This window comes from Microplitis mediator, chromosome 6 (genome assembly GCF_029852145.1).
Source record: "Microplitis mediator isolate UGA2020A chromosome 6, iyMicMedi2.1, whole genome shotgun sequence".
Classification (NCBI taxonomy): domain Eukaryota; kingdom Metazoa; phylum Arthropoda; class Insecta; order Hymenoptera; family Braconidae; genus Microplitis; species Microplitis mediator.
Genome location: NC_079974.1, coordinates 19,624,154 through 19,644,456, shown reverse-complemented (window position 1 = coordinate 19,644,456; position 20,303 = coordinate 19,624,154). Strand labels below are relative to the sequence as shown.

At 34.4% G+C, this 20,303-nt stretch overlaps 3 protein-coding genes across 9 annotated transcripts; 1 reads left to right on the top strand and 2 right to left on the bottom strand.

Moving 5' to 3' along the window:
- Window positions 1-141: 141 nt before the first annotated feature.
- Window positions 142-13,675, bottom strand: LOC130669332 (uncharacterized). Of its 6 annotated transcripts, none has more exons than XM_057472146.1 (11): window positions 13,135-13,674; window positions 12,814-13,021; window positions 9,949-10,319; window positions 8,367-9,817; window positions 5,038-7,049; window positions 4,463-4,824; window positions 4,139-4,391; window positions 3,724-3,777; window positions 3,276-3,581; window positions 1,691-2,794; window positions 142-1,601 (listed from the first exon to the last, which is right to left on the bottom strand). In XM_057472146.1, exons 2-11 carry the CDS (start codon window positions 12,826-12,828, stop codon window positions 1,350-1,352), a joined length of 6,180 nt encoding a protein of 2,059 aa, XP_057328129.1. In that variant the 5' UTR covers window positions 12,829-13,021; window positions 13,135-13,674; the 3' UTR covers window positions 142-1,349. The 6 variants fall into 6 exon arrangements, with proteins under 6 accessions (XP_057328129.1, XP_057328128.1, XP_057328130.1 ...); XM_057472145.1 differs by having other exon boundaries at window positions 12,814-13,440; window positions 13,514-13,671; XM_057472147.1 differs by having other exon boundaries at window positions 4,139-4,388; window positions 12,814-13,675.
- Window positions 13,676-14,166: 491 nt separating this feature from the next.
- On the top strand, window positions 14,167-18,028 carry LOC130669335 (YTH domain-containing protein 1). Of its 2 annotated transcripts, none has more exons than XM_057472151.1 (5): window positions 14,167-14,534; window positions 15,519-16,026; window positions 16,103-16,319; window positions 16,442-16,911; window positions 16,976-18,028. In XM_057472151.1, exons 2-5 carry the CDS (start codon window positions 15,683-15,685, stop codon window positions 17,310-17,312), a joined length of 1,368 nt encoding a protein of 455 aa, XP_057328134.1. In that variant the 5' UTR covers window positions 14,167-14,534; window positions 15,519-15,682; the 3' UTR covers window positions 17,313-18,028. The 2 variants fall into 2 exon arrangements, with proteins under 2 accessions (XP_057328134.1, XP_057328135.1); XM_057472152.1 differs by having other exon boundaries at window positions 14,167-15,212.
- A 645-nt stretch (window positions 18,029-18,673) lies between these two features.
- LOC130669338 (uncharacterized) lies at window positions 18,674-20,199 on the bottom strand. The gene is made up of 3 exons (XM_057472157.1): window positions 19,884-20,199; window positions 19,437-19,748; window positions 18,674-19,046 (listed from the first exon to the last, which is right to left on the bottom strand). The coding sequence occupies exons 1-3, from the start codon at window positions 20,053-20,055 to the stop codon at window positions 18,805-18,807; spliced, it is 726 nt and encodes a 241-aa protein (XP_057328140.1). The 5' UTR covers window positions 20,056-20,199; the 3' UTR covers window positions 18,674-18,804.
- Between the last annotated feature and the right edge of the window lie 104 nt (window positions 20,200-20,303).

Below are 20,303 nucleotides of genomic sequence, written 5' to 3'. Positions count from 1 at the left end.
TTGGACAATAAATATCGACATTCAGAAGTTACTTCGTTGCGGAATGTCTTAAACACGTGAAGCTAGTCTAAATTTATTTATTAATTAAGTACTTTAATAAGAGAGTAGCTGAGGAAAAAAATTATCCAAAGAAAGCGTACGTTGATGTATTAAATAATTTATTCATCCGGTCTATGATATGGAGAATTCTTTGAGCAAAAATTATTAATTAACGCAAAGTATACTCTCATACATTTTAAATCGTTCGTTATTCCATTAATTACTTTTTTTTTCATATTAATTAATATTATTAATTATAATTATTAATTTTTTCATTCTACAAATTGATATACACTAAATTAACGACTATATCCACGGCACTCGGCCGTTACAAAGAGGTTCTTCGTTGATATTTTTTTTAATTTTTTAAAACACATAAAACAAACAAACAAAAAACACATTCACATTTTTTTTTTTTAATCAAACTCGTATAATAATAAAAAAAAAATTAATTATTATTATAAATTGTAATTATTATCTATGATAATACCGTAAATATCTTGAAATTAATCGTCAAAAATAAATAAACTTATCCGGTATATATATATCGTACGTATGAAATACTTATATAATTACTTATTAATTATTATTATAATTATTTATAATATTAGATCAAATTTTAAGTTAATGATTTTACGCTGTATTATTTTTTTTTATTACTAACATTATTATTATTGTTATTATTATTTTAATTATGTATTATTAACATGCGACGATGTGTGCACTGCCGTCAAAATATCAAGATAAATATATATACGAGAACGAGTTAATGTAATATAAAATAAATGGCTCATTGGTCGTAAAAAAAAAAACAAGAAAAAAAAATAATAAAAAACAAGCATAACAAAATTAATTAAACGGCCATAATTAATTACAAAATGGCTTTCATAACGATAAATACAAAAATATTATAATTATAAATTTTAACAATCGCGTTGATCGGCTGATAAAAAGAATATTTTTAATAAAATCATCAATCGTCGCACGGAGGAACGGAACGATTATGAAAATATAGAACAGAAAAAAAATAATAAAAATATCTATATATATGTATATATAAATCGAAAAATACTTGGGCGTCCACCACTGGGAAGCTCTCGTGAAGGTACCACTGAGAGTAGCACTAAAATTTTGACAATAACGAGCTAAAAATTTATAAAAAAATAACACACAAGTATTATTGCGTTATTACAGTAAACAGTGAGCGATTTTTCGTTCCGTCAATAATCATCATCATCATCATTATAATAATAATTATTATTATCATCATCAGTAAAAGTATAATCATTAGTTAATTAATTAATTATAATTTATTTTTTTCGCGCGGCTTTCTCGGCTTTTTTTCGCACTCGTTCAATTTCTTTTCGCTCTTTACGCTCACGCTCAGCCTGACCTCGCAGTTCTTTTAGTTTTCTCTTAAGATGCGCCTTCTCATCACCAAAAATCCCCAGGGTTTTTAAATCACGCGACTCTAAACGTAGTAGACTGCTGCCGTTGATTCCATTGTCGACGAAACGTGAAGTAAATCGTTCTAGACCAATCCCCGTAAGCCATTGGCAAACCTTTAAAATTTATAAATTCGTTAAAATTATATTATTCATTTTACTTCAAGTTAATTATAAAACGTTAATTAATTTATTTATCAATTCACCTGTTCCTTAGACCAATCAGTGATGGAAGCAGTTTGCCAGAATATTTTTTTGTCTAGACCAAAATCACCGGGGTTGGGTGGCATCCAAACTTCCGCGGAATCAACGCTGCCGATTTTGGACGGACTGGGCTCGATGGCTGTTGGACTTATAGATCCACCCGATGATAAGCTGGACGGTGAGCCGCCTTGATGATGCCAAGGTGTGTTACCCGGTCCCGCTGGCATAGGTACTGAAGCAATTTTTACCCGTTGACTCGCTTCATTAACAGCTTGACGTATTTCCTCAATAAGATGATGGCCCACAGCAGTTGGATCACTGTGCGGATTATTTAGATCCGTGAAATCACCAGAATTTTCACGTGACGATGACATATCACCTCCCAGCCGCCTCTCTCTTTCAGCTAAAACTTTTTTCAACTGCTCAGCCAGTGACGGCGGATGGCCGATAAGACTTTTCTGTGACGCCGACCAACTTTGTTCAGTCATTGCTCGTACTTGAGAACTTATTGTACTGTGCTGACGAATCGTCGAGTGCGTTGATTCAAAATACTGTTTACTTTTTTGTGAGCATATTGAAGAGCTGCTTGAATACGAGCTTAGATTTGATTGTTTCAATGACTCGCTTGTTGATCTAGTACTGGTATCATGGGATGTGCCACCAATTTTAGATGAGTCTTCAGTGTCGGTATTGTCCCCTGACTCGTCTAATCCGTAGTCCGAGCTGCTGTTACTCAATCCTCCAGAACGCTTTGGCAGCTGGCGATTGGCAAGTCCGCCTCTACTGGCCAGCTCAGCTTTATTTTTACCGGCTGAATTATCTAGAAGACGGTGCGCTGGTATCGCTCGATCTAACTCTTCTTTTATTGGAATAGGCAGAGGTAATTTTCTTTCAACAGTCGCTGTTTTATCTCCGTCATCCGGGCTACTCAAATCTGATGTCTCTGTGTCAGACAGTTGACAACTTGCAGACGATGGAGGTGGTGGTAATTGACGTCTGGATAACTGGGGTGTTACTATTCCTTTGGTTGAGCCGTCGTATGGCAATCGGACGGGTAAACCGAACCTCGTGTGCGTTTCCGTCAGTTCAAGCTCCAATTTAATAACCTAATTATCACAAAATTAATTAAATGATCCATTTAAGGCCATTCTCAGACAGTGCCGCCTACTTTTTAAAAATTTTCAATGACTCCTGTCATAAGCGTATTTCAAATTTGATTAATTAATTAAAAAAAAATTAAAGCATCAATTGAAAAAAAGACAATTTTGCTGAGATAAAAAAAATTACTTACAGTTAATATCAACTGGGACTTAATTAAAATTTTTTAAATAAATTTCAGTAAAATTTTCATGTCAACTTTATAATTTGAATTTTTCAATTTTTCAGGCTAACATTTATTCAACAAAATTTTGTTTAACTCCTAATTGATAACAACTGCAAGTAATTTTTTTAAATTAATTGATAAAATTTGGATACGCTTATGACAGTTAAATTCACTGAAAATTTTTAAAAAGTGGGGGCGGGGGCTGACTGAAAATGGCCTCGATAATAAAAATAATAATATATTTATCAAAACAACAAACTTACCCGATCTTTAAGAGTTTTAACAAGAGCATTGTACTCAGTATCTTTCTCTTGGAGTAATTGCTGATAAAATTCATCTCTCGCGGCTATATCAGTTCTTAATTCTCGCGCCAATCGTTTAGCTCTTGCATACTTTTGTTGAAACGTCGTCGTTTGTGCCGTAGATTGTGACAACATTTCTCTAGTTGCCGATAGTTCTTGTCTCGCAGTGCCAAGTGCTCGTTCGGATTCATGCTGTCGCAGTCTCGATTCTCGTAATTTTGCCGCATACTCGTCACTGCCAGCTCCGCTATTCTCCAACTCTACCAGCTGTGCAATTCATTATTAATAATCAATTCCTCGTCAATAAATAAATTAATAATTCATCAAAAACAACACAATTTTGTGAATAGAAAAATATCTACGTGAGAAATGAAAAAAAAAGTGTAAATGAAAGGTGATTAAAATTTACCTTTGCCTTGAGCGTTTCCACTTCTTCATTGGCAATCGATAGTTTACATTGAGTCTGCAAGCAACCAACAACACACACAAATGCATAAGCAAAAACCCGAGATAAACTAATAACGCGTTACCATCTTCATTTAAAGTAAATAAAATACGTTTACTATTGACGGAAAATAAAAATAATTGATGTGCAACTATATAAATATACTAATTACTAATATATTGTAGTAATTTTTAAATACTATACTAGTAACTAATGACTAATGCCTTTGTACTAAATAATAATAGCATACAAAGTGCACAATATTGACAAAAAAAAGCTCAATGGAACTACTGAATAGTAAAATTTAAATAAAAAAAAAATAATGAATTTAAACCAAAGTAAATATTTATTGGCATTCGATTGTTCGGAGTAAAAATACCTCTTGGAGAAGTGCTCGCAGACTTTCCACGTCGTTTTGAGTTGTCGCGTGTCCTCCAGACGAGCTGATGATGGGCGAACGACTTCGATTTCCCGGTGAAAGATAACTTTCTATTGGACTGTGCGGTGGTTCGCCTTCTGAGCAAGAAGACATCGTTGGAGAACTTGGAATACCGCCTAGTCTACTGGTATTCTCAGGTGTGTGTTCTTCTCGTTGAGGACCTTCTGGTGATGCGTCAGAGAAGTTCAATCTTCTAAAAAATTTCAAACGAAATTATGAATTTTAAATAATTTAATTTTTTAATCAAAAGTTTAAATGAACTACCTGTTGGCAGCATTATTGGCTTGCTCGCGCTCCAAATCCGCTTGGAGACTCTGTCGTATCAGCATAGCGACCTCGGAATTTTTAGGATCACGTTCTCTGCCAATAACGAATCGCACTAATCCTGAAGTATTCCTCAGTACTTTGGCTGCGTAAGCTTGCGTTACACCGACTAATGATTTGCCATCGACTTCAACGATCTGATCATTCACTTGAATTCTTCCCTCACGCGATGCCGCGCCTTTTTCCGTGATTGTCTTTACAAATATACCGAGTTTTTCAAGACCTGCGTCGGCACCTACACCCATACCGATAATACTCAAGCCGAGACCCTCGGGACCTTTCATTAATTCAACTGGGAACACCTGAAAGTTTTTTTAAAATTTATTTTATCACATTCTTTTGCTAAATATTGGAATAATTTAATAATTAAAATATTCCCTCAGCACCCCAAAAAAGCCTCGGGCTCATTTCAGGGCGGCCAGAGTTGTCGTCAAGGTAAATTTAGCGAGCAAGGATAAACCATCATTGGGAATATTATCATTACTATAAAAATATTTAATTAATAAATAAATTACCTCCATTTTTTCAACACGTTTTTCCAACTCGTACTCAGCACTAGCAGCCACAGGATCAACGTCTTCATTACGACGATCGTATTCATTGACTGAGTGGGTTGAGTATATACGCATTGGACGTGTGTCAAACGAAACTTTTCCACTTTTCTTAACAGCAACCGAACCCAGATCCTCATCATCAGAGTCCGGAAGTCCTTCCACTTCCATCCAAAAGTGCCCGTCCTCATAGAAATGTTTTCCATCTTCCACGAGAATTATTTTACCAGGTACCGGTGTCACTTCATCACGTTGTTCAGTCTCTGTATCATCATTAGCCTCATGAGTGTCATTCAAACTACTGACAGACCCGAGCAGTCCACTCTCGCTACCGGTGACAGAGCCAATTTGACTCTCTGTCAGCGAGTCAATTGTTAAATCACTACGCGAACGCTGTGAGAAACTGTAATCTTGAGCAGTGCTGTTGATTAAACTAGTATCCGGTGCTGACAGTACATCTGACAGCCAGTCTGGTGTATTGTCCAACTCTTCTTTCTCTTTATTATCTTTATCTTTATCTTTTTCCAGTTCCTTTTCTTTTGCCAAAATTTTTTCCGCAACAGCAGCAGCAGCAGCAGCAGTGGCAGTAGCAGGACTGACAGCTGACGGAGAGACTGCTGTTGGTGACAGTAACCTGGCTATTTCCTGCGCCTCCTCGTCTGACAGCAACGCCGATCCTTGACGAATTTTCTTCTCAAGTATCCGTGAACTCAGGAGATTTTCAGCCTCATCAGCTGTCATTGTGTCCGGTGTCACAGTACTTGATGCAGGTATACCTTTTGCTACTGGAGTTTCATATTTTTTGTTACTCGCATTATCATTAATTAATTCCGGCACTTGATGCTTTTGATCATCCAAATTAATCACAGTCTTGGATTCACTCGAGTCTGTGTCTTCATTGAGACTATTCTCTGATTCACGCTGATGTATTTCAGTAGCAGTGGTAGTGACACTGTTAGTAACATTATCTTTAGATTGAAATTGAGCAACAACCGCAGAAACAAGCGAATGAGATTTGATCGGTATTTTGGATGCCTGGTCATTATTTACTTCAGCGGATCTTAGTGCTGCCAATTGATCAGCCTTCTGCTTTTCAAGTTCCCACGTTGTTTGTATTTGCTCGGCATCGCTGTCAAATGATACTTTGTCGGTAACATCAACAGCAGCCACAGCAACAGGAGAAGTAGCAGCAGCAGTAACAGCAGCAGTTGTAGTATTAGTATTAAATAAATTACTTTTCGTAGAAATATTATTAACTTTACAATCAACTTTGCTACTATCAAGTCGTTCAGATAAATTACTCGTAAATTGACTGGTCGGAAGACTTGACGATTGATTTATTGGCTTTTCGACCTCCACAAAACTCGAACGTTTGTCAACAACAACATCATCTTTATTTATTCCTTTAGCTACTACTGATTTTTCTCTCATAGACATTTTTATTTGATCATTTTTAGCATTTGAAATAGTTTTTTGGCACTGTTTTTCATTTAAAAATTGTTTTTCTTTTTCTAAAGCATTTTTAACACTAATAACACGCGATGTCTTGCGTGTCTGCTGATGCTCTTCCATCACGACAGAATTTGTATTCTGTTCTGTTGTAAATTTTGATTTATCTTTTTGCTCAGCATTAAATTTAACACCGAGGAGTAATTCAGGCTTAGGTTGAGTCTGCGGTTTGTTCTCTTGCTGTTGTTGCAAACGTCTTGCGTAAGGAGATGGCACTGGTATGTCCTTGTGCTCAAGCGGTGGAAATTCCTGGTCAGAACTAATAACAGAGGGTGGACGTTGTCCTAACCCAGCTGCTGGCAGGTCCATCCGTACATGAGATCGTCGCACAACAGTCGCTGCATCAGTCTCGACAAATTTCTCAGCACTTCCTACCTCTTCCTCTTCTTCCTCCTCTTCACGCGCCACCTCTGTGTAGACACTCGGTTTGTCATTAGCCTCCGTCTCCAGGTCATAGCTGTTGCGTCCTTGAATATATAAAAAGATTAAAAAAAAAATAGAGAGAGAGTTTAAATATCAATTTTATATTTATTATTGGAAATTATTATTATCTTTAATAATAATAAAAATAATAATAATATCGATACCTCGACAGTCGATGCAGAAGAGACGAAGGCACATGGTTCTGCGAGGTCGCCAATAATTATTTCGTCGCTCCGTTTTAATAGCAAATAAACCCGTTTTAACAATAACTTACGGCCAAATTTTAAAACCCATTAATAATTTTTTTTATCAAAAAATATTATTGACGATTTAAAATATCGGAGATGAATAAGTTAAAATAATAAGACGAAGAAGGTGGAGATATAGAGAAAGAAATGAATAATATATTTAAAAATAGTAAAACACTCAGTGGGACTTGTAGTACCATCGTACAGCTTTAAAAACTAAGCTCTTTAAAAATAAAATATTTAAATTGTTACGTTATCTCATCACCATTAAAATAATCTGTTGCTGTCGATCGTTTCACAGTCTGCTCACTCGAGGGTACTTTAACACGTTAGATACGCGTAATGCGTTCGCCTTTGACGGTCAACGCGCGAACGAGTTAACGAGTGAAAGCGCGACGGAAAAAATACACGCGGACCCGATGGTACCGAACGTGCGCACACACTAATTTCTATAAATAATATATCCCCCGGCGAAATTACGGTGGACCCACGAATGAACAAGGATCTTCGTATGAACATACGACGACGAGAATAAGGTGGTGGAAGAGGAAATAGAAATGAAGACGATGATGTTGATGGTGGTGATGATAGAGGAGGAAGAGGAGAAGAAGGAAGAACAAATAGAGATTGAGAGCAAGCGAGTATGCAGAAAAAGAGTGTAGATATAGTCAAGAACTGCTTATTATTATTGTTGTTGTTACTAGTGTAAAGAGAAGGGGAAAGTCATATAAATCTATGAACATGAAAATCATACAGAGAGTGTACGTGACGGTTTATCCGCGTATTTAACTTTTACCTTCTCTCTACTCTGTAAATTTTAAACTGGCACGCGTCCAAAAAAAGTTAGAGTCACACGAACGAGGTGGTGGTAAACGCGACGACCAACAGTCGAGACATAGTATTTTTAGATTGAATCCATTGCCATTGAACTTTCGCGTGGGCGTCATTCACAGATCAACTCTAATCACTTTTCTGCCTAACAACAATATGACTCGTTACAAATTATCACTCTCATTCTGCATCTTAATTAATAATGACGCTCTATTAATAGATTTATTATCCCCCAAGTAGTTATTTATTTATATTGATAATAATAATAATAATAATTCTCACCATACTGAAGCTTTTCCGGTAGCTCCTTCTCAGCTTTCTCTTCTTTGCTATCTTTGGATGGCGAACTGGGTGAACTCATGCTCGATGAAGCGCTGTCAGTTGCCGATGGTGGACGTAATTCATTTTCCGGTGACCTGGTACGCTTTGACTCGCCGACCTCGACGTGAGGTTTCGCCCAGTCTGGGCGTGAACTCGTGCGTTCAATTATCTCTTCGGCAGTTACCGTTGTCGTTGATGTTATTGTCGTAGTCGTTTTTAATTCCGACACGTTCTTGAGAATCTCTTCATTTTTCGCGAGCCAAACATTCCGCCATTCAGATGTTTTGGGTGGCGCACGAATCGGACTCGCCGGAAGAATCGGGCAGTCGTCAACCTCCAGCAGATCGTATTTTTGATTATCGACTTCTTCATCGTGATCAGGACTCGATGATGAAGATTCTTTAGACAACTCTCGAGGACTTGGAAGAGGTTGACGTGTAGGACTAGAATTAATACTCCTCGATAATGGACTACTGACATCTTGTTGAATTGCTTTAGAGTTGTCTTTAGAAGATAATTTTGATGACGTATCTAAAACAAGTTTCTTTGAACCACCTAGTGGTTTTTGTACTGTCGCATACTCAGGCATCGGTTCGTTAGATTTCGGTGGCTGCTTGGCATTAATTCCCTTCTGTACGACCGCGTATTCCGGGATCGTCGGTGACGTGTCAAAAGACTTGTTTACTGTAGCGTATTCTGGACTTACGGGCGAGTCTGATCCCGTGGGACTCGTGGCGGCAAAGCTCACGGGTCTCTCCTTCTTCACAGCCGATGAATTTCGAGTGGGTGGTAATGGCGGTGGCGGTGACATCGTCGGTGACGGTCTTGACGTACAAAAACTTGCAGATCTCGTGGCAGGACATGGTTCCGGTGATTTTTTAAAGTCAATTTCCTGATAATCCGACTCTATTGACGGGTCAATAGAATTATCACCAATCAGTCTCTTTGAATTTTGATTCTGTATCGACGTCTGGACGACAGATCTATTCGGATCAGAATTGTAACGGCTAGGTCGTGTTTTAGAAAAATGGCTGGTCCAATTTTTTTGTTTTTCAATCAACTCTTTAGAATTTAATCGTCTTTCTGGTTTCTCTGGTCTCTCTGCTTGCTGTTTTTCATCACGACGATTTTCTTTGCCGTGAAAATTCTTTTCGAATTTTGACGCAACACCAACACGTGGCTTTAGTCTTTGAGCGGCGTTATTATTTTCCGTAGCATGGCCATTTTCAAAGTGACGCTCGGCATTTAATGCCGGTACGCTGGCACTCCAATTACTTAAATGATCGCGACAACTACCAGGTGGCGAAGGTGATGTAGGACGCGGTGATCGAGCAGGTGACGTACAGCCTGATCCAGAATTTGCTGAACTAGATCGTGATCTCAATCCATGAAAATTTGTCGGTTTTGTTACACTAGGAAAAAAAAAAAAAAAAAAAGTATTTTAGTAAATTAATAAAATAGAATTCATTTTATAACAAAAATAATAAGAGAGAGTAATATACTTTTCTTTTTAAAAATAGTTTCAATGTAAAGTATTACTCACGGTCGATTGGTCTTGTTTTCCTCGCCAAGCTTTTCAAACAGAGCTCGTGCATTGTTAAACCTCGCGACATGGCTCTCAGTCCTAACAACAGTCACTTGAGTTGGAGAATCAGAGAGAGGCGCCGGTGGCTCCTTGAATCCACCCTCCGGATGAATGGTCGTGGGTCGATGATGATGGGCAAGTCCCTCATGCTGTGGCTTTGACTGGAATATATTTGCAATCGCCGACACCTTGGACCCAGCAACTCGTTTTTTTTCCTCAATTGTTGTCATTCTCGCGTTCACCTGCTTCTTCTTCTTCACATCTAGTGCCTTCACCTCATCCGTCTCCGCATCCGGGTCCACCTCCTTCGTCTTCTTCTCGAGTCTCTGCTGGTTATATGATCTTGTGATACTTCGTATGACACGTCGTAAACGTATCGCCGATAGGAGGAACTTCCGAAATACGATGGAGAGGGAGAGATAACGCAGGGTATCGACCATACCTGGATTCCTCCTCAACTGTCCAATGCTACTGTCATGATTTTTTTTTCTTTACATTTTAAAATAAAACTCCGACTACTAAAATACTTTACTGTCAATTTACTCAGCAAATAATAAACAGCGACTTCCTTATCAACTTTAATTGATACAATAAAAAATATATTTTTGATAATTTTAATTTTTAAAATAATTCAGCTCCAATTTTACTTTGATATTAAAAAAAAAAATCATGATAAAACGTAAAGCGGTGCATGCTTTTATGGTTCTTTCGTGCACGTGCTCATTGCGTTATTTATTGATCGTACCACACACTAGTCTATTATTATTCTCGATAAACACCAAAGAAATGAGTGAGTGAGAGGCCGGTTTAAGGCATCTGACTAGCGAAAAAAAAGTAGCTCAAGGGAAAAGTAACAGACTTACATTACAACTACAAGAGTGATTACAAAAATATGACAACAAAAAAACCAGCTCTGTTACCAAATACAAAGAAACGGATATAAAAAATAAATATACAGTATTTGAATATTATAAAACGTGTATGTAAAATAAAAATTAAAATCTAGGCGTGTATTTAACACGTACACGTGACGATGCCGGTAGTCTGGACTGTTATATTCTACTCTGTCTCAGTACTGATGATTCTATACCGTGGTCTCTACTCTACTCTACACTCCTTTATCCACGTTCACCGTTTCACCACACGGCTATACCAGGCTATGCTTCTCCTGCAATCAATACTTGAATCCTGGTTTGTGTGTCTGAACTTGAAGCGAGCGCTACAATCCACCAGCCCCGAGTACTCGAGAGGAATTGCCTGTGCTGTACTCCCATTTTCTCTATTACCGGCTTTTCGTTTCATTTTCCCATAATATTCTACTCCATTTAAATATCTATATAGATTCATATATTATCCCAACTACTATACTAATATATATATATATATACTACCCCTACAACTACTGTCTTTATCATCATCTACTGCTCTTTTGATAATTCGCCCGTCAGACTCCGCTAATAGATTGCACTCTAGACTAGATAATTAAAACCCAAAAGCGTTAGGAGAAAAAATTTTGATTTATTAAAAAACAGAGACAGAAAAAAATTACCTGAAGATCGGAACGTTTTTCGCGCAACGAAAATTAAAAAAATTCATGTAATTCGACTGCTTAAGGGGTAGTTGGGGCCTGCAATTTTCGGCTGTCATACTCGAACATGCGAAGATTTAAAAAATCTAGATCAATAGACAAAAAACGTTCCGATCTTGGTACGTATAAAAAAAAGTTAATCATCATAATCATAATGATTATATAAATAAAATACTTGTAGATTCAAACAATGAAAAAATAACTCCACGAGTCTTTTCATCGGTGATCTGAATACTAAACAACTGTGTAATTTATTCCTTATAAAGATCTAATTAAATTCATTAGATTTAATATGCGTGAAATTGCTTGTGAAAATCGATAATCTATTTGAGTACTTTCATTATTATAATTAATTATTTTATTAAATAGTTTAATATAATGGATTGTTGTTAATTATTTTGTTTTTATAATTTTAATAACATGTTAACTTGTTATCAATCATCAATACCATTTAAATTATCAAGAGTTTATTCTCATTATTTATTGAGTGCTGGTGCTTATCAGTAATAACTGTCCCAGCCCAGGTAATTATTTTTTCTTTATCGTAATTCAAATCGTAAATTCATGAGCTACGAATAAATTTATGTTATAATCTATACATTTAGAACGAGAAATATAAATGTAACAATTGTTAAACAAATTATCTGTGTGTCTTTAGATTATTCATCATCACCATCATCATTATTATTATCATTATGATTATGATTATAATAATTTATTGTTACAAGTGTTATTAGAGTCAATGAAAAAATATGTTAATTAACTAGATTAGACAATTGTAATTATTCTAGTGTAAATAACATGCCAATGTTGACGTGTACGGGCCATTGACCGTTCAATTCAAGGCCACGTTAAGATTTTAAAAAATAAGTTAAGTAAAAAAATGAGCTGAGCTGAGGGACCAGTTGACGTTTCAGTCTTTACTTGGAGTCTTTACTGAGGAAACTCCTCTGCTAGTTGTAGTCTACTGGACACACGTTATGTGAATATATTTTTTATTTTCCTGGTTTCTTCATCGGTTTTAGTCGAGTAACCGAGTAGTACTTTTAGTAATATAAAGTCACTGTTGTTGAGGAGGAACAAAGGAGATGGTCGTGTACGTGTGCAACGAAGCATAAAATAATTATACATTTGTTATATATATTTTAAATATATATAACGTAGAAAGTTATATATGGATATGTAATGTACATATATGAATGTAAAGTAATAATAATAATAATAAAATGTCTTACCAGCGATGTCACCATGTGCAAGAAACCATTTCTCCGGCGTTAAACGTCGGAGACGATCTGTCGCCGCTTCCGGGATGGAGTAAATTCAAATAAAAATTTTTGTCGTCGTTGTGTCGTGTTGTAGGGTAGAGTTTTAATGAAATTTATTTTAGTATCAGTTACTGCAGGTTACTGATACATTATTCTGATGACAAATTCTCAAGTTTACCTGTTTTAATTTTAAATATCAACAAAATTTTTTCCACGTTGTCTTGGATTACATATACGTTATATATACACACATATATGTATATATTTATGTATGTATTAATAGATATTTACGAAATAAAAAGTAACAATTGTGTGAGTAATAAGAGAGAGGGAATGCCGTGACACAGGCATACAATCTATCGTTCCTCTTTATCTTGCAGTTCTGAACGACGTCGTCTTCTTCTTAAATTTTTTACCCGCTCACTCACTCTTATAGAAGTACGTACTTAGATACTTGTGTGCAGAGTATGTACTTACTCCTCTCGATTTATCTATCCATCTTTTTCTCTGTCATTCGTCTGTATGTATGAATATATGTGTGCGCACTACTACCGCCCGAACTCTTTTTTCACACGATCGTGTGTTGTGTGACAGACGCTGAATTTAAGCCGAATTTATTTATTAGCAATTTGATTTAACGATAAACTCACTCTATATATATATATTTTACCTTTACAGAAGTAATTTAAGTGTCTTGACGAAGACGTTAAGTATCACACCGGCTACACTACCAATTACTTTTTAATAAATAATTGCGGCTACGCGTTTTCGCCGAGCAAAAAACACACCTTCACACAACCGGCTGGAAAGCTGTAAGCCCGTGTCAACAACCTATGAAAAATGAATGAGACAAGATGCTTTTATTTTTAATTTACATTTAAATTTATAGATGGCGTAATTACACAAAATGGCTGCGTCGATGGAAAACAAAAAAACTTTCTGTTGTTTTTTATTTATTATCTTAATTACTACGTATATATCTACTAAATATCAAAATATATATTCATCTAAATATAAACTTATCATAATCTTGCAAAAAATCTACAGCAAATCATCAATTTTCATTAAAACTAAAATTCGCGCTCGCGGACATTCAAATCTCCCGCGCTACCTGTCAAGTGGGAAAATGAATTATTACTGAAAATTAATAATAATTAAGTACATATTTGAACAATTAATTTAATTTAAATTTAATGATATAATTAATTAATGAATTATTTAAAAATTATTTGCGGGAATTTAAATTTCGCGCGTTAAATTTTAAAACACTAGCGGTAATTATTGAAAGCAAAATGACCTCTGTTATTTATACTATCGAAGACTGGAGATGCTTCTACTCTAAGGACAATCTTGTGGAGTGAATAAATCCGTCTTGTAAATTCGTCATTTTTTTAATTTAAATAAAATATTATAAATTTAAATGTACAACGAAGATTTTATTCAGTTAATTAATATGATATAACAATTACGTAACAAAAGAAAATAAGTTTATCAATTGGATTTTTTAATTTAAAGTGATAACGAGAAGGAGTAAATAGTACATATAGTAGTACGTGTTGCAATAGTATTTGTAGTTTGTTGTATCGGAGGAATCGTCTTTCGCGTATCAGAAAGTTGGTGAGGTGGAAAGTGATAGTTTTTAGTAGTGAAGAAAATAATTAAAACAAAAAGATATTTACAGAAGTGTAAACGTAAGTGTGAGAGGGCAAGAAGCCACATCATATAAAACGAGGCTTCGTTCTCAGTTACAAGGACTTATGTTGTTGATGTTATTGTTTGCAAACAAACCACGAACTTATTCTACTGTCATTGTTATATATTTTGATCGAACGTAATGAATTTTAAAAAATGAGATTTAAATAAATATATGCAGGAAGAATTACGCGGTGGCGCGGATTTTAAACCAAGTTGTCATAGTGGTGTCCAAGATTTATACCCAGATCGTCTCATTTTTTTAAAATTTAAATTTAAATTTAAAAAACAAAATACACTCATACTTAATTATTGTAATTAAAGATCCAGAAACCCCTCGAATTAGCACTTATGAACTTTTGTTAGGATATTTTTAATTAGCGTTAATTAAAGACTTAATTAGATTTGAAAACAGCAAATTAATTTGAAAGATTCATTGCATTTTAAAATTATTTTAAGCTTAAAAGGACTTAGTGTTTTGAGAAAAATTTATATGTAAAAAAAAATATTAAATTTTGAACTGAATCAACAAAAAAAAACGTGGCTCACAATACCACACAAGTGGCCTTAAATAAAATAATAATAATAAATATGTTTATAATGTCGAGTCTTGTAAATCAGCAGCTATGGTGCACTTATTTAGTGAATAGTATGGAACTATTTAAACCCTGTCAGAAGTATGGAACATCATTATTTAAATAAATGATTTTATTTCAAAATCAGCAAGTATTTGTAACAAAAATATAAAAAATTAACACCATTAATAATATTTTACTGGAGTTGCTGCTAAATTAATATCTTGTCCAACGTCATAACACACTTATAATAATAATTATTATTATTAATTATAAATATTTTAAAATACATAATGCAAATGATATAAAATAGTTTTTAGATATGCGATTTATTGAGTATAATAACGTGGTGTTGCATAAATAAATTTTTATAATTAATTTATTTTTCTTGATCTATTTTTTTTACAGAGTGCCTTTATCAGCAGGAGATAGGAGGCCTGGTTGAGTAATCGATACCAATGAATCATCATTTCTAATCATTAATCAGCATCTACAATTAGTGCAATTAAATATTACAAGTCATTTTTATCATAATTAGCAGAATCGGGGCTTGTATTAGCTTGAAGTGAAAGATGGACACCAATCATGACGGAGATAATTTGAATTTAAGTAGCGGAGAAAATGATATTGGAGATGAGTTAAAGATTGGCGCTGACGAGACTTATGATACACGCAGTGAAGTCTCGTCGAGTTCATCAGACTCAGATTCCAGCCAGCCGAGTATCAGCTCTGTGTCCACTAAATCCTCCCGAGGTGACAATAAACGTAATCGACGTAGCCGAGGCAAGCGCCGGCACTCAAGAGACTCGAAGTCGTCGAGTCCGGAGAGCAAACGCGCGAGATCGAAGGACAGCAAAACGACAACTAAAAATTATGACTATATTACTAAACTTAATTATTTGTTTAGAGATGCAAGGTTCGATTATTTTCTTCTTGTGCTGCTGATTGTCTGTAGATAATTTTTATTTTAATGTTTTAATTTTGTTATGTAGATTTTTTATTATAAAATCTAACAACGCAGAAAACGTGACGTTGTCCAAGGCCATGGGAGTATGGAGTACACTGCCGCAGAATGAAGCGAATCTTAATCAAGCTTACAAGGAAGCTAGAAATGTCTTGTTGATTTTTTCTGTTAAAGAATCAGGAAAATTTGCTGGTTTTGCGAGACTTAGCACTGAATCCCGAAGAGACTGTCCTTCAATATCATGGGTAAATATTTATTACGTAATTTATATACCAACAAGTATTAATGTATTATTGGATAATACTTTCTAAGGGTTTTAATTTTTAATTTTATTTTATAAATCCAATTTAATGTTTTATTTTATTAGGTATTACCGCCAGGTTTATCAGCAAAAGCTCTTGGCGGGGTATTTAAAGTAGACTGGGTATGCAGAAAGGAATTACCATTTACATCAACTCTCCATCTCCACAATCCCTGGAACGATGGAAAACAAGTTAAAATTGGTCGCGATGGTCAAGAAATTGAGCCGCGTATTGCTGAAGAATTATGTAGACTATTTCCCGAGGACGATGGCATTGAAATGACACCAATTTTGCGTAAGGCCAAGGAAGCTGCCAAGAATGTAGTAAAGTCTCCCCGTAGAGTTCGCAACGGCCGGCCTGTGATGACATCGCGATTTCTGCGTACCCGTGGAAACGCGCGAGGAGGACGTAGACTTTTTTTGACATCAAGATCGCGTCTTGCTTCGCTTGCTAGAAGCGGATATGGTCCAGATCAACGAGGAGATTACAATCACCGCTATCCCAGTTGGTTTAACCGCGAATCTCCATACGTAAAGTGCGTTAAATTATTTATCAATGTACTTACAACTAATTAATATTTGTATATTTATTAATTACAGAGGATACAGACCATCAGGTATAGGAATAGCAGCAGCAGCTGAAGCTTATGTAGCAGATTACATGAGGACAATGCAACATCAATTACCACCTTTACCCCCGTACTCAAGTTCTCATCCTTACGATGCTCTACCTCCGCCACCCCCACCACCACCACCACCCCGTTACTACGACGGCCTGCCGCTTTACAATCCTCCGAGTTCAACTATTGATAAACGCAGCTACGAGCGCAGTGTTGACGAATTTCTATGGAGAACATCCAGCAGTCGTCATCACAGTCGTCACAGTGATCATCGATCGTCTCGTGATCATCATCACAGACATAGAGAACGTAGATGAATTTAATCAGCAATAATTCACCTATACTGCTTTATTGATTAAGTTAATTTATAATAATAATAATTATTATTATTATAACCTTGATATTAATGATAATTATGCTTTAGAATTAATCTGATATTGAATAATAATCAGGTATAGTCTTTTTAATTTAAATATTAAAGTAAATGTATCGATAATTATGAAATTGTAGATTGATAAACTTTGTTCATATCTTTTTTATATTTTTCTGTGACCAATTACAAATACGCAACAAAAATAACCAACTTAGTAATTAATTTTAATGAAGTTATTATTTTTTAACTCATATTTTTAGATATTAAATATTAATTTTTAATATCGAAGACATGCTGATTTTTTTTTCGCGAAAGCCGATGGATGTATAAATTTTTTTAATTTACAATTTTAATTGTATGGCACTGAAATATTTATAAGCTTAACAACAAATATATGATGTATTTTCAAAAATTAATTTTTGACTCAGTTTATACATTTAAAATTATGTATGGGTGATTACATTCTATTTTTTTTGTATTTTATATGAACAGCGGATATTCATACTCTGTATTAACGCCTTGTGTGGAGTTAAAAACAAACATAATAATTAATGATAATAATAATAATATTGATAGATTATATACCTATTGGTATAATAAATCATAATAATGCTCGAACGCAAATCGATATATTTTTTTTAATTATTTTTTACCTGTACCTGCTTCGTCTTGATATACGTATGCATTTATTGATGACTGAAGTTAGCAGTCAATTTAAAATTTTCAAATTTTTTTAAAATAAATTGTTTACAAGAAAAACTAAAAATATGCATATGTAGAAAATTTAAAAAACTACAAATGCAATTTTTTCAAATATTTTTTTTTTATAATTTATGATTTTGAAAAAAAATCAAAAAATTATTAGACGTCGGCTAACTTCAGTATCATATTTATTAATGTTAATTATGAGAATTATGTGCTCTAGGTTTAAAGACTTTACTTCATTAATTTTTCAACACTTAATTAATTAAAACAGATGTTACATGTAAAGTAAAAAGCAAAGATCTAGAAACCCCAGCTTTATTTTTTGAAAATTTCAGATGCTTTGAAAAATAAAACCGACAAAGCTTCCCTTTATTGTATAAATTAAACAAGGAAACTACTATTGGTCTATTTCGGGTGAAAGAGAAAAGAATGAACCGTTTTTAGAAAAACCAGTAGTAGAAATAACAAATTTTTCTTAATTAAAATCGTAAAATTTATATTTATCAAGATTATTCTTTTCAAAATGAAACTACAGCTTCGCAACGAAATAAACCATGAAAAAAATGTATGACCAGAATATTACAGAACAAAAAATTGACATTTATATTTTTCTTGTCTTTATTAATTTTTTTCCATAATAGGTGATTGTGTACAAAGTAGTTATTGAAATAAAAAAAAACTTATTTATTTAAAGTACCAATAATTCCAGTTTCATAAAAAGTGCGGATTGTTTAGACTCCGTAATAGTTGGCTTGTATGCAGTCAATAGCACTTTGTTCAGGAAATTCCAAGCATTGAAAAACGCGCTTTTCTCTCTTAAGTTGAAAGTACGACTTTTCTTTGGTAATTATTGCTGTCTTCAAATCCTCTGGGTAATCAGATTCTAATTTGTTCTTGATACTGTTCAGCCATTCCATAGTGTGCTCGTTGCATTCATTACATTTTCCATACGCCACCATTTCGTATAATTTTACTGTAAATAAAAATAATAATAATAATTAACACAAAAGATTTAAATGTACAGTAAAAACAAAAGGATGATTGTACAGTAAAATTAATATTTTTATCATTTTGTGAATAATTCTGATTCGAAATAACTTCAAGCAATTCCTGGTAGAAATTTTTCGGACTTTTTTCTGAAAAACTCTGAAAAAGTTTTTAGAACTGAGTTTTTCAGAGGAAATTCCGAAAAATTTCCACCAGGGATGATTTAAAGTGGATATTATTATTATTAAAAATTTACTCTAAATCACTGCCAAGTTATCAGGAAGACCACGGGAACAGTTTCCATGTTTCCCATGACCTTGATGTACCTAAACTCTACTGTTCATCTTCCGGCTTTAAATAACTTTAAATTACTTACTCTTGAAGGTGTCTACTGCGTTGTTACATTTGTCATTCAAAAAACAGTTGGTGACTTCGCGGGTAAAATCATCACTGACGTAGTCAGCAAATAATTTGTCAGTTAAAACTCTGTCGAAGTATGATCTTTCCTGTCCATTTCCAGTTGAACTTTTAGCTGCGGCGATTGGAAATTGTCTTTCGAAATTTTCTTTAATAAGTTCCCAATCATATGGGAAAAATACTTGTATATTACGTAAGATTGTTTCTATTTCAATTCTTTTATTGAAATTGTACTTGCCCGTTTGGTTTGTAAAAAAATCGGGTAATGCATCTGTAAATAAAGTATAAGAAATTATCACTCGTGTTAAGCAGAGCGAGACAAAATATTTGAATTTAAAGCAGTAAAAATTTTTTAAAACTCAAAGTAGATTTTTTTTGTTAAAATTATTTTTATAATTTAACTTACTCTTAATTGATTCTGCTACACCGTCACAGGGTTTTCTTCCGGAAAAACAGTCGATTTTCGGCGACAAAACATCTCGTATAGATTGCGGAACACTATCGTATGCCGCAGCTTCATTCAAAATAAAACCACAAAACGTTACGAAACTCAAAAAAATTACTGTTTGAATTTTCATTTTTATATTGCGCTATTACAATACTTCAAAAAATTTACCAAATTATACGCTTACGATTTAAACCAAGAAGTCTTCTTCTCGAAGGACCAGTTTTATTTGAACATTATCAGAGCTCTGGTTGATTTTTATAGGTCTTGTCGGTGTAAAATCAAAGCAGAAGAGAGGGGACAAAAATCAGTCCCTTGGAAATGTTTTTTTCAATATCCCACTCGAAAAGGGAACTCATATGGGTTTCAATCTTATATTTT

Bases quoted from the DNA above. Each gene is read 5' to 3' on its own strand.
- LOC130669335 (XM_057472151.1), top strand. From the start codon at position 15,683: ATGGACACCAATCATGACGGAGATAATTTGAATTTAAGTAGCGGAGAA. The intron at 16,320-16,441 runs GTAAATATTTAT...TTATTTTATTAG, and splicing joins ACTGTCCTTCAATATCATGG to GTATTACCGCCAGGTTTATC. The intron at 16,912-16,975 runs GTGCGTTAAATT...TATTAATTACAG, and splicing joins CGCGAATCTCCATACGTAAA to AGGATACAGACCATCAGGTA.
- LOC130669332 (XM_057472144.1), bottom strand. The intron at 4,392-4,462 runs GTAGTTCATTTA...GAAATTTTTTAG, and splicing joins GCCAATAATGCTGCCAACAG to AAGATTGAACTTCTCTGACG. The intron at 3,582-3,723 runs GTAAATTTTAAT...TGAATTGCACAG, and splicing joins TGGAAACGCTCAAGGCAAAG to CTGGTAGAGTTGGAGAATAG.
- LOC130669338 (XM_057472157.1), bottom strand. From the start codon at position 20,055: ATGAAAATTCAAACAGTAATTTTTTTGAGTTTCGTAACGTTTTGTGGT. The intron at 19,749-19,883 runs GTAAGTTAAATT...CTTTATTTACAG, and splicing joins TGTAGCAGAATCAATTAAGA to ATGCATTACCCGATTTTTTT. The intron at 19,047-19,436 runs GTAAGTAATTTA...TTTTATTTACAG, and splicing joins CGCAGTAGACACCTTCAAGA to TAAAATTATACGAAATGGTG.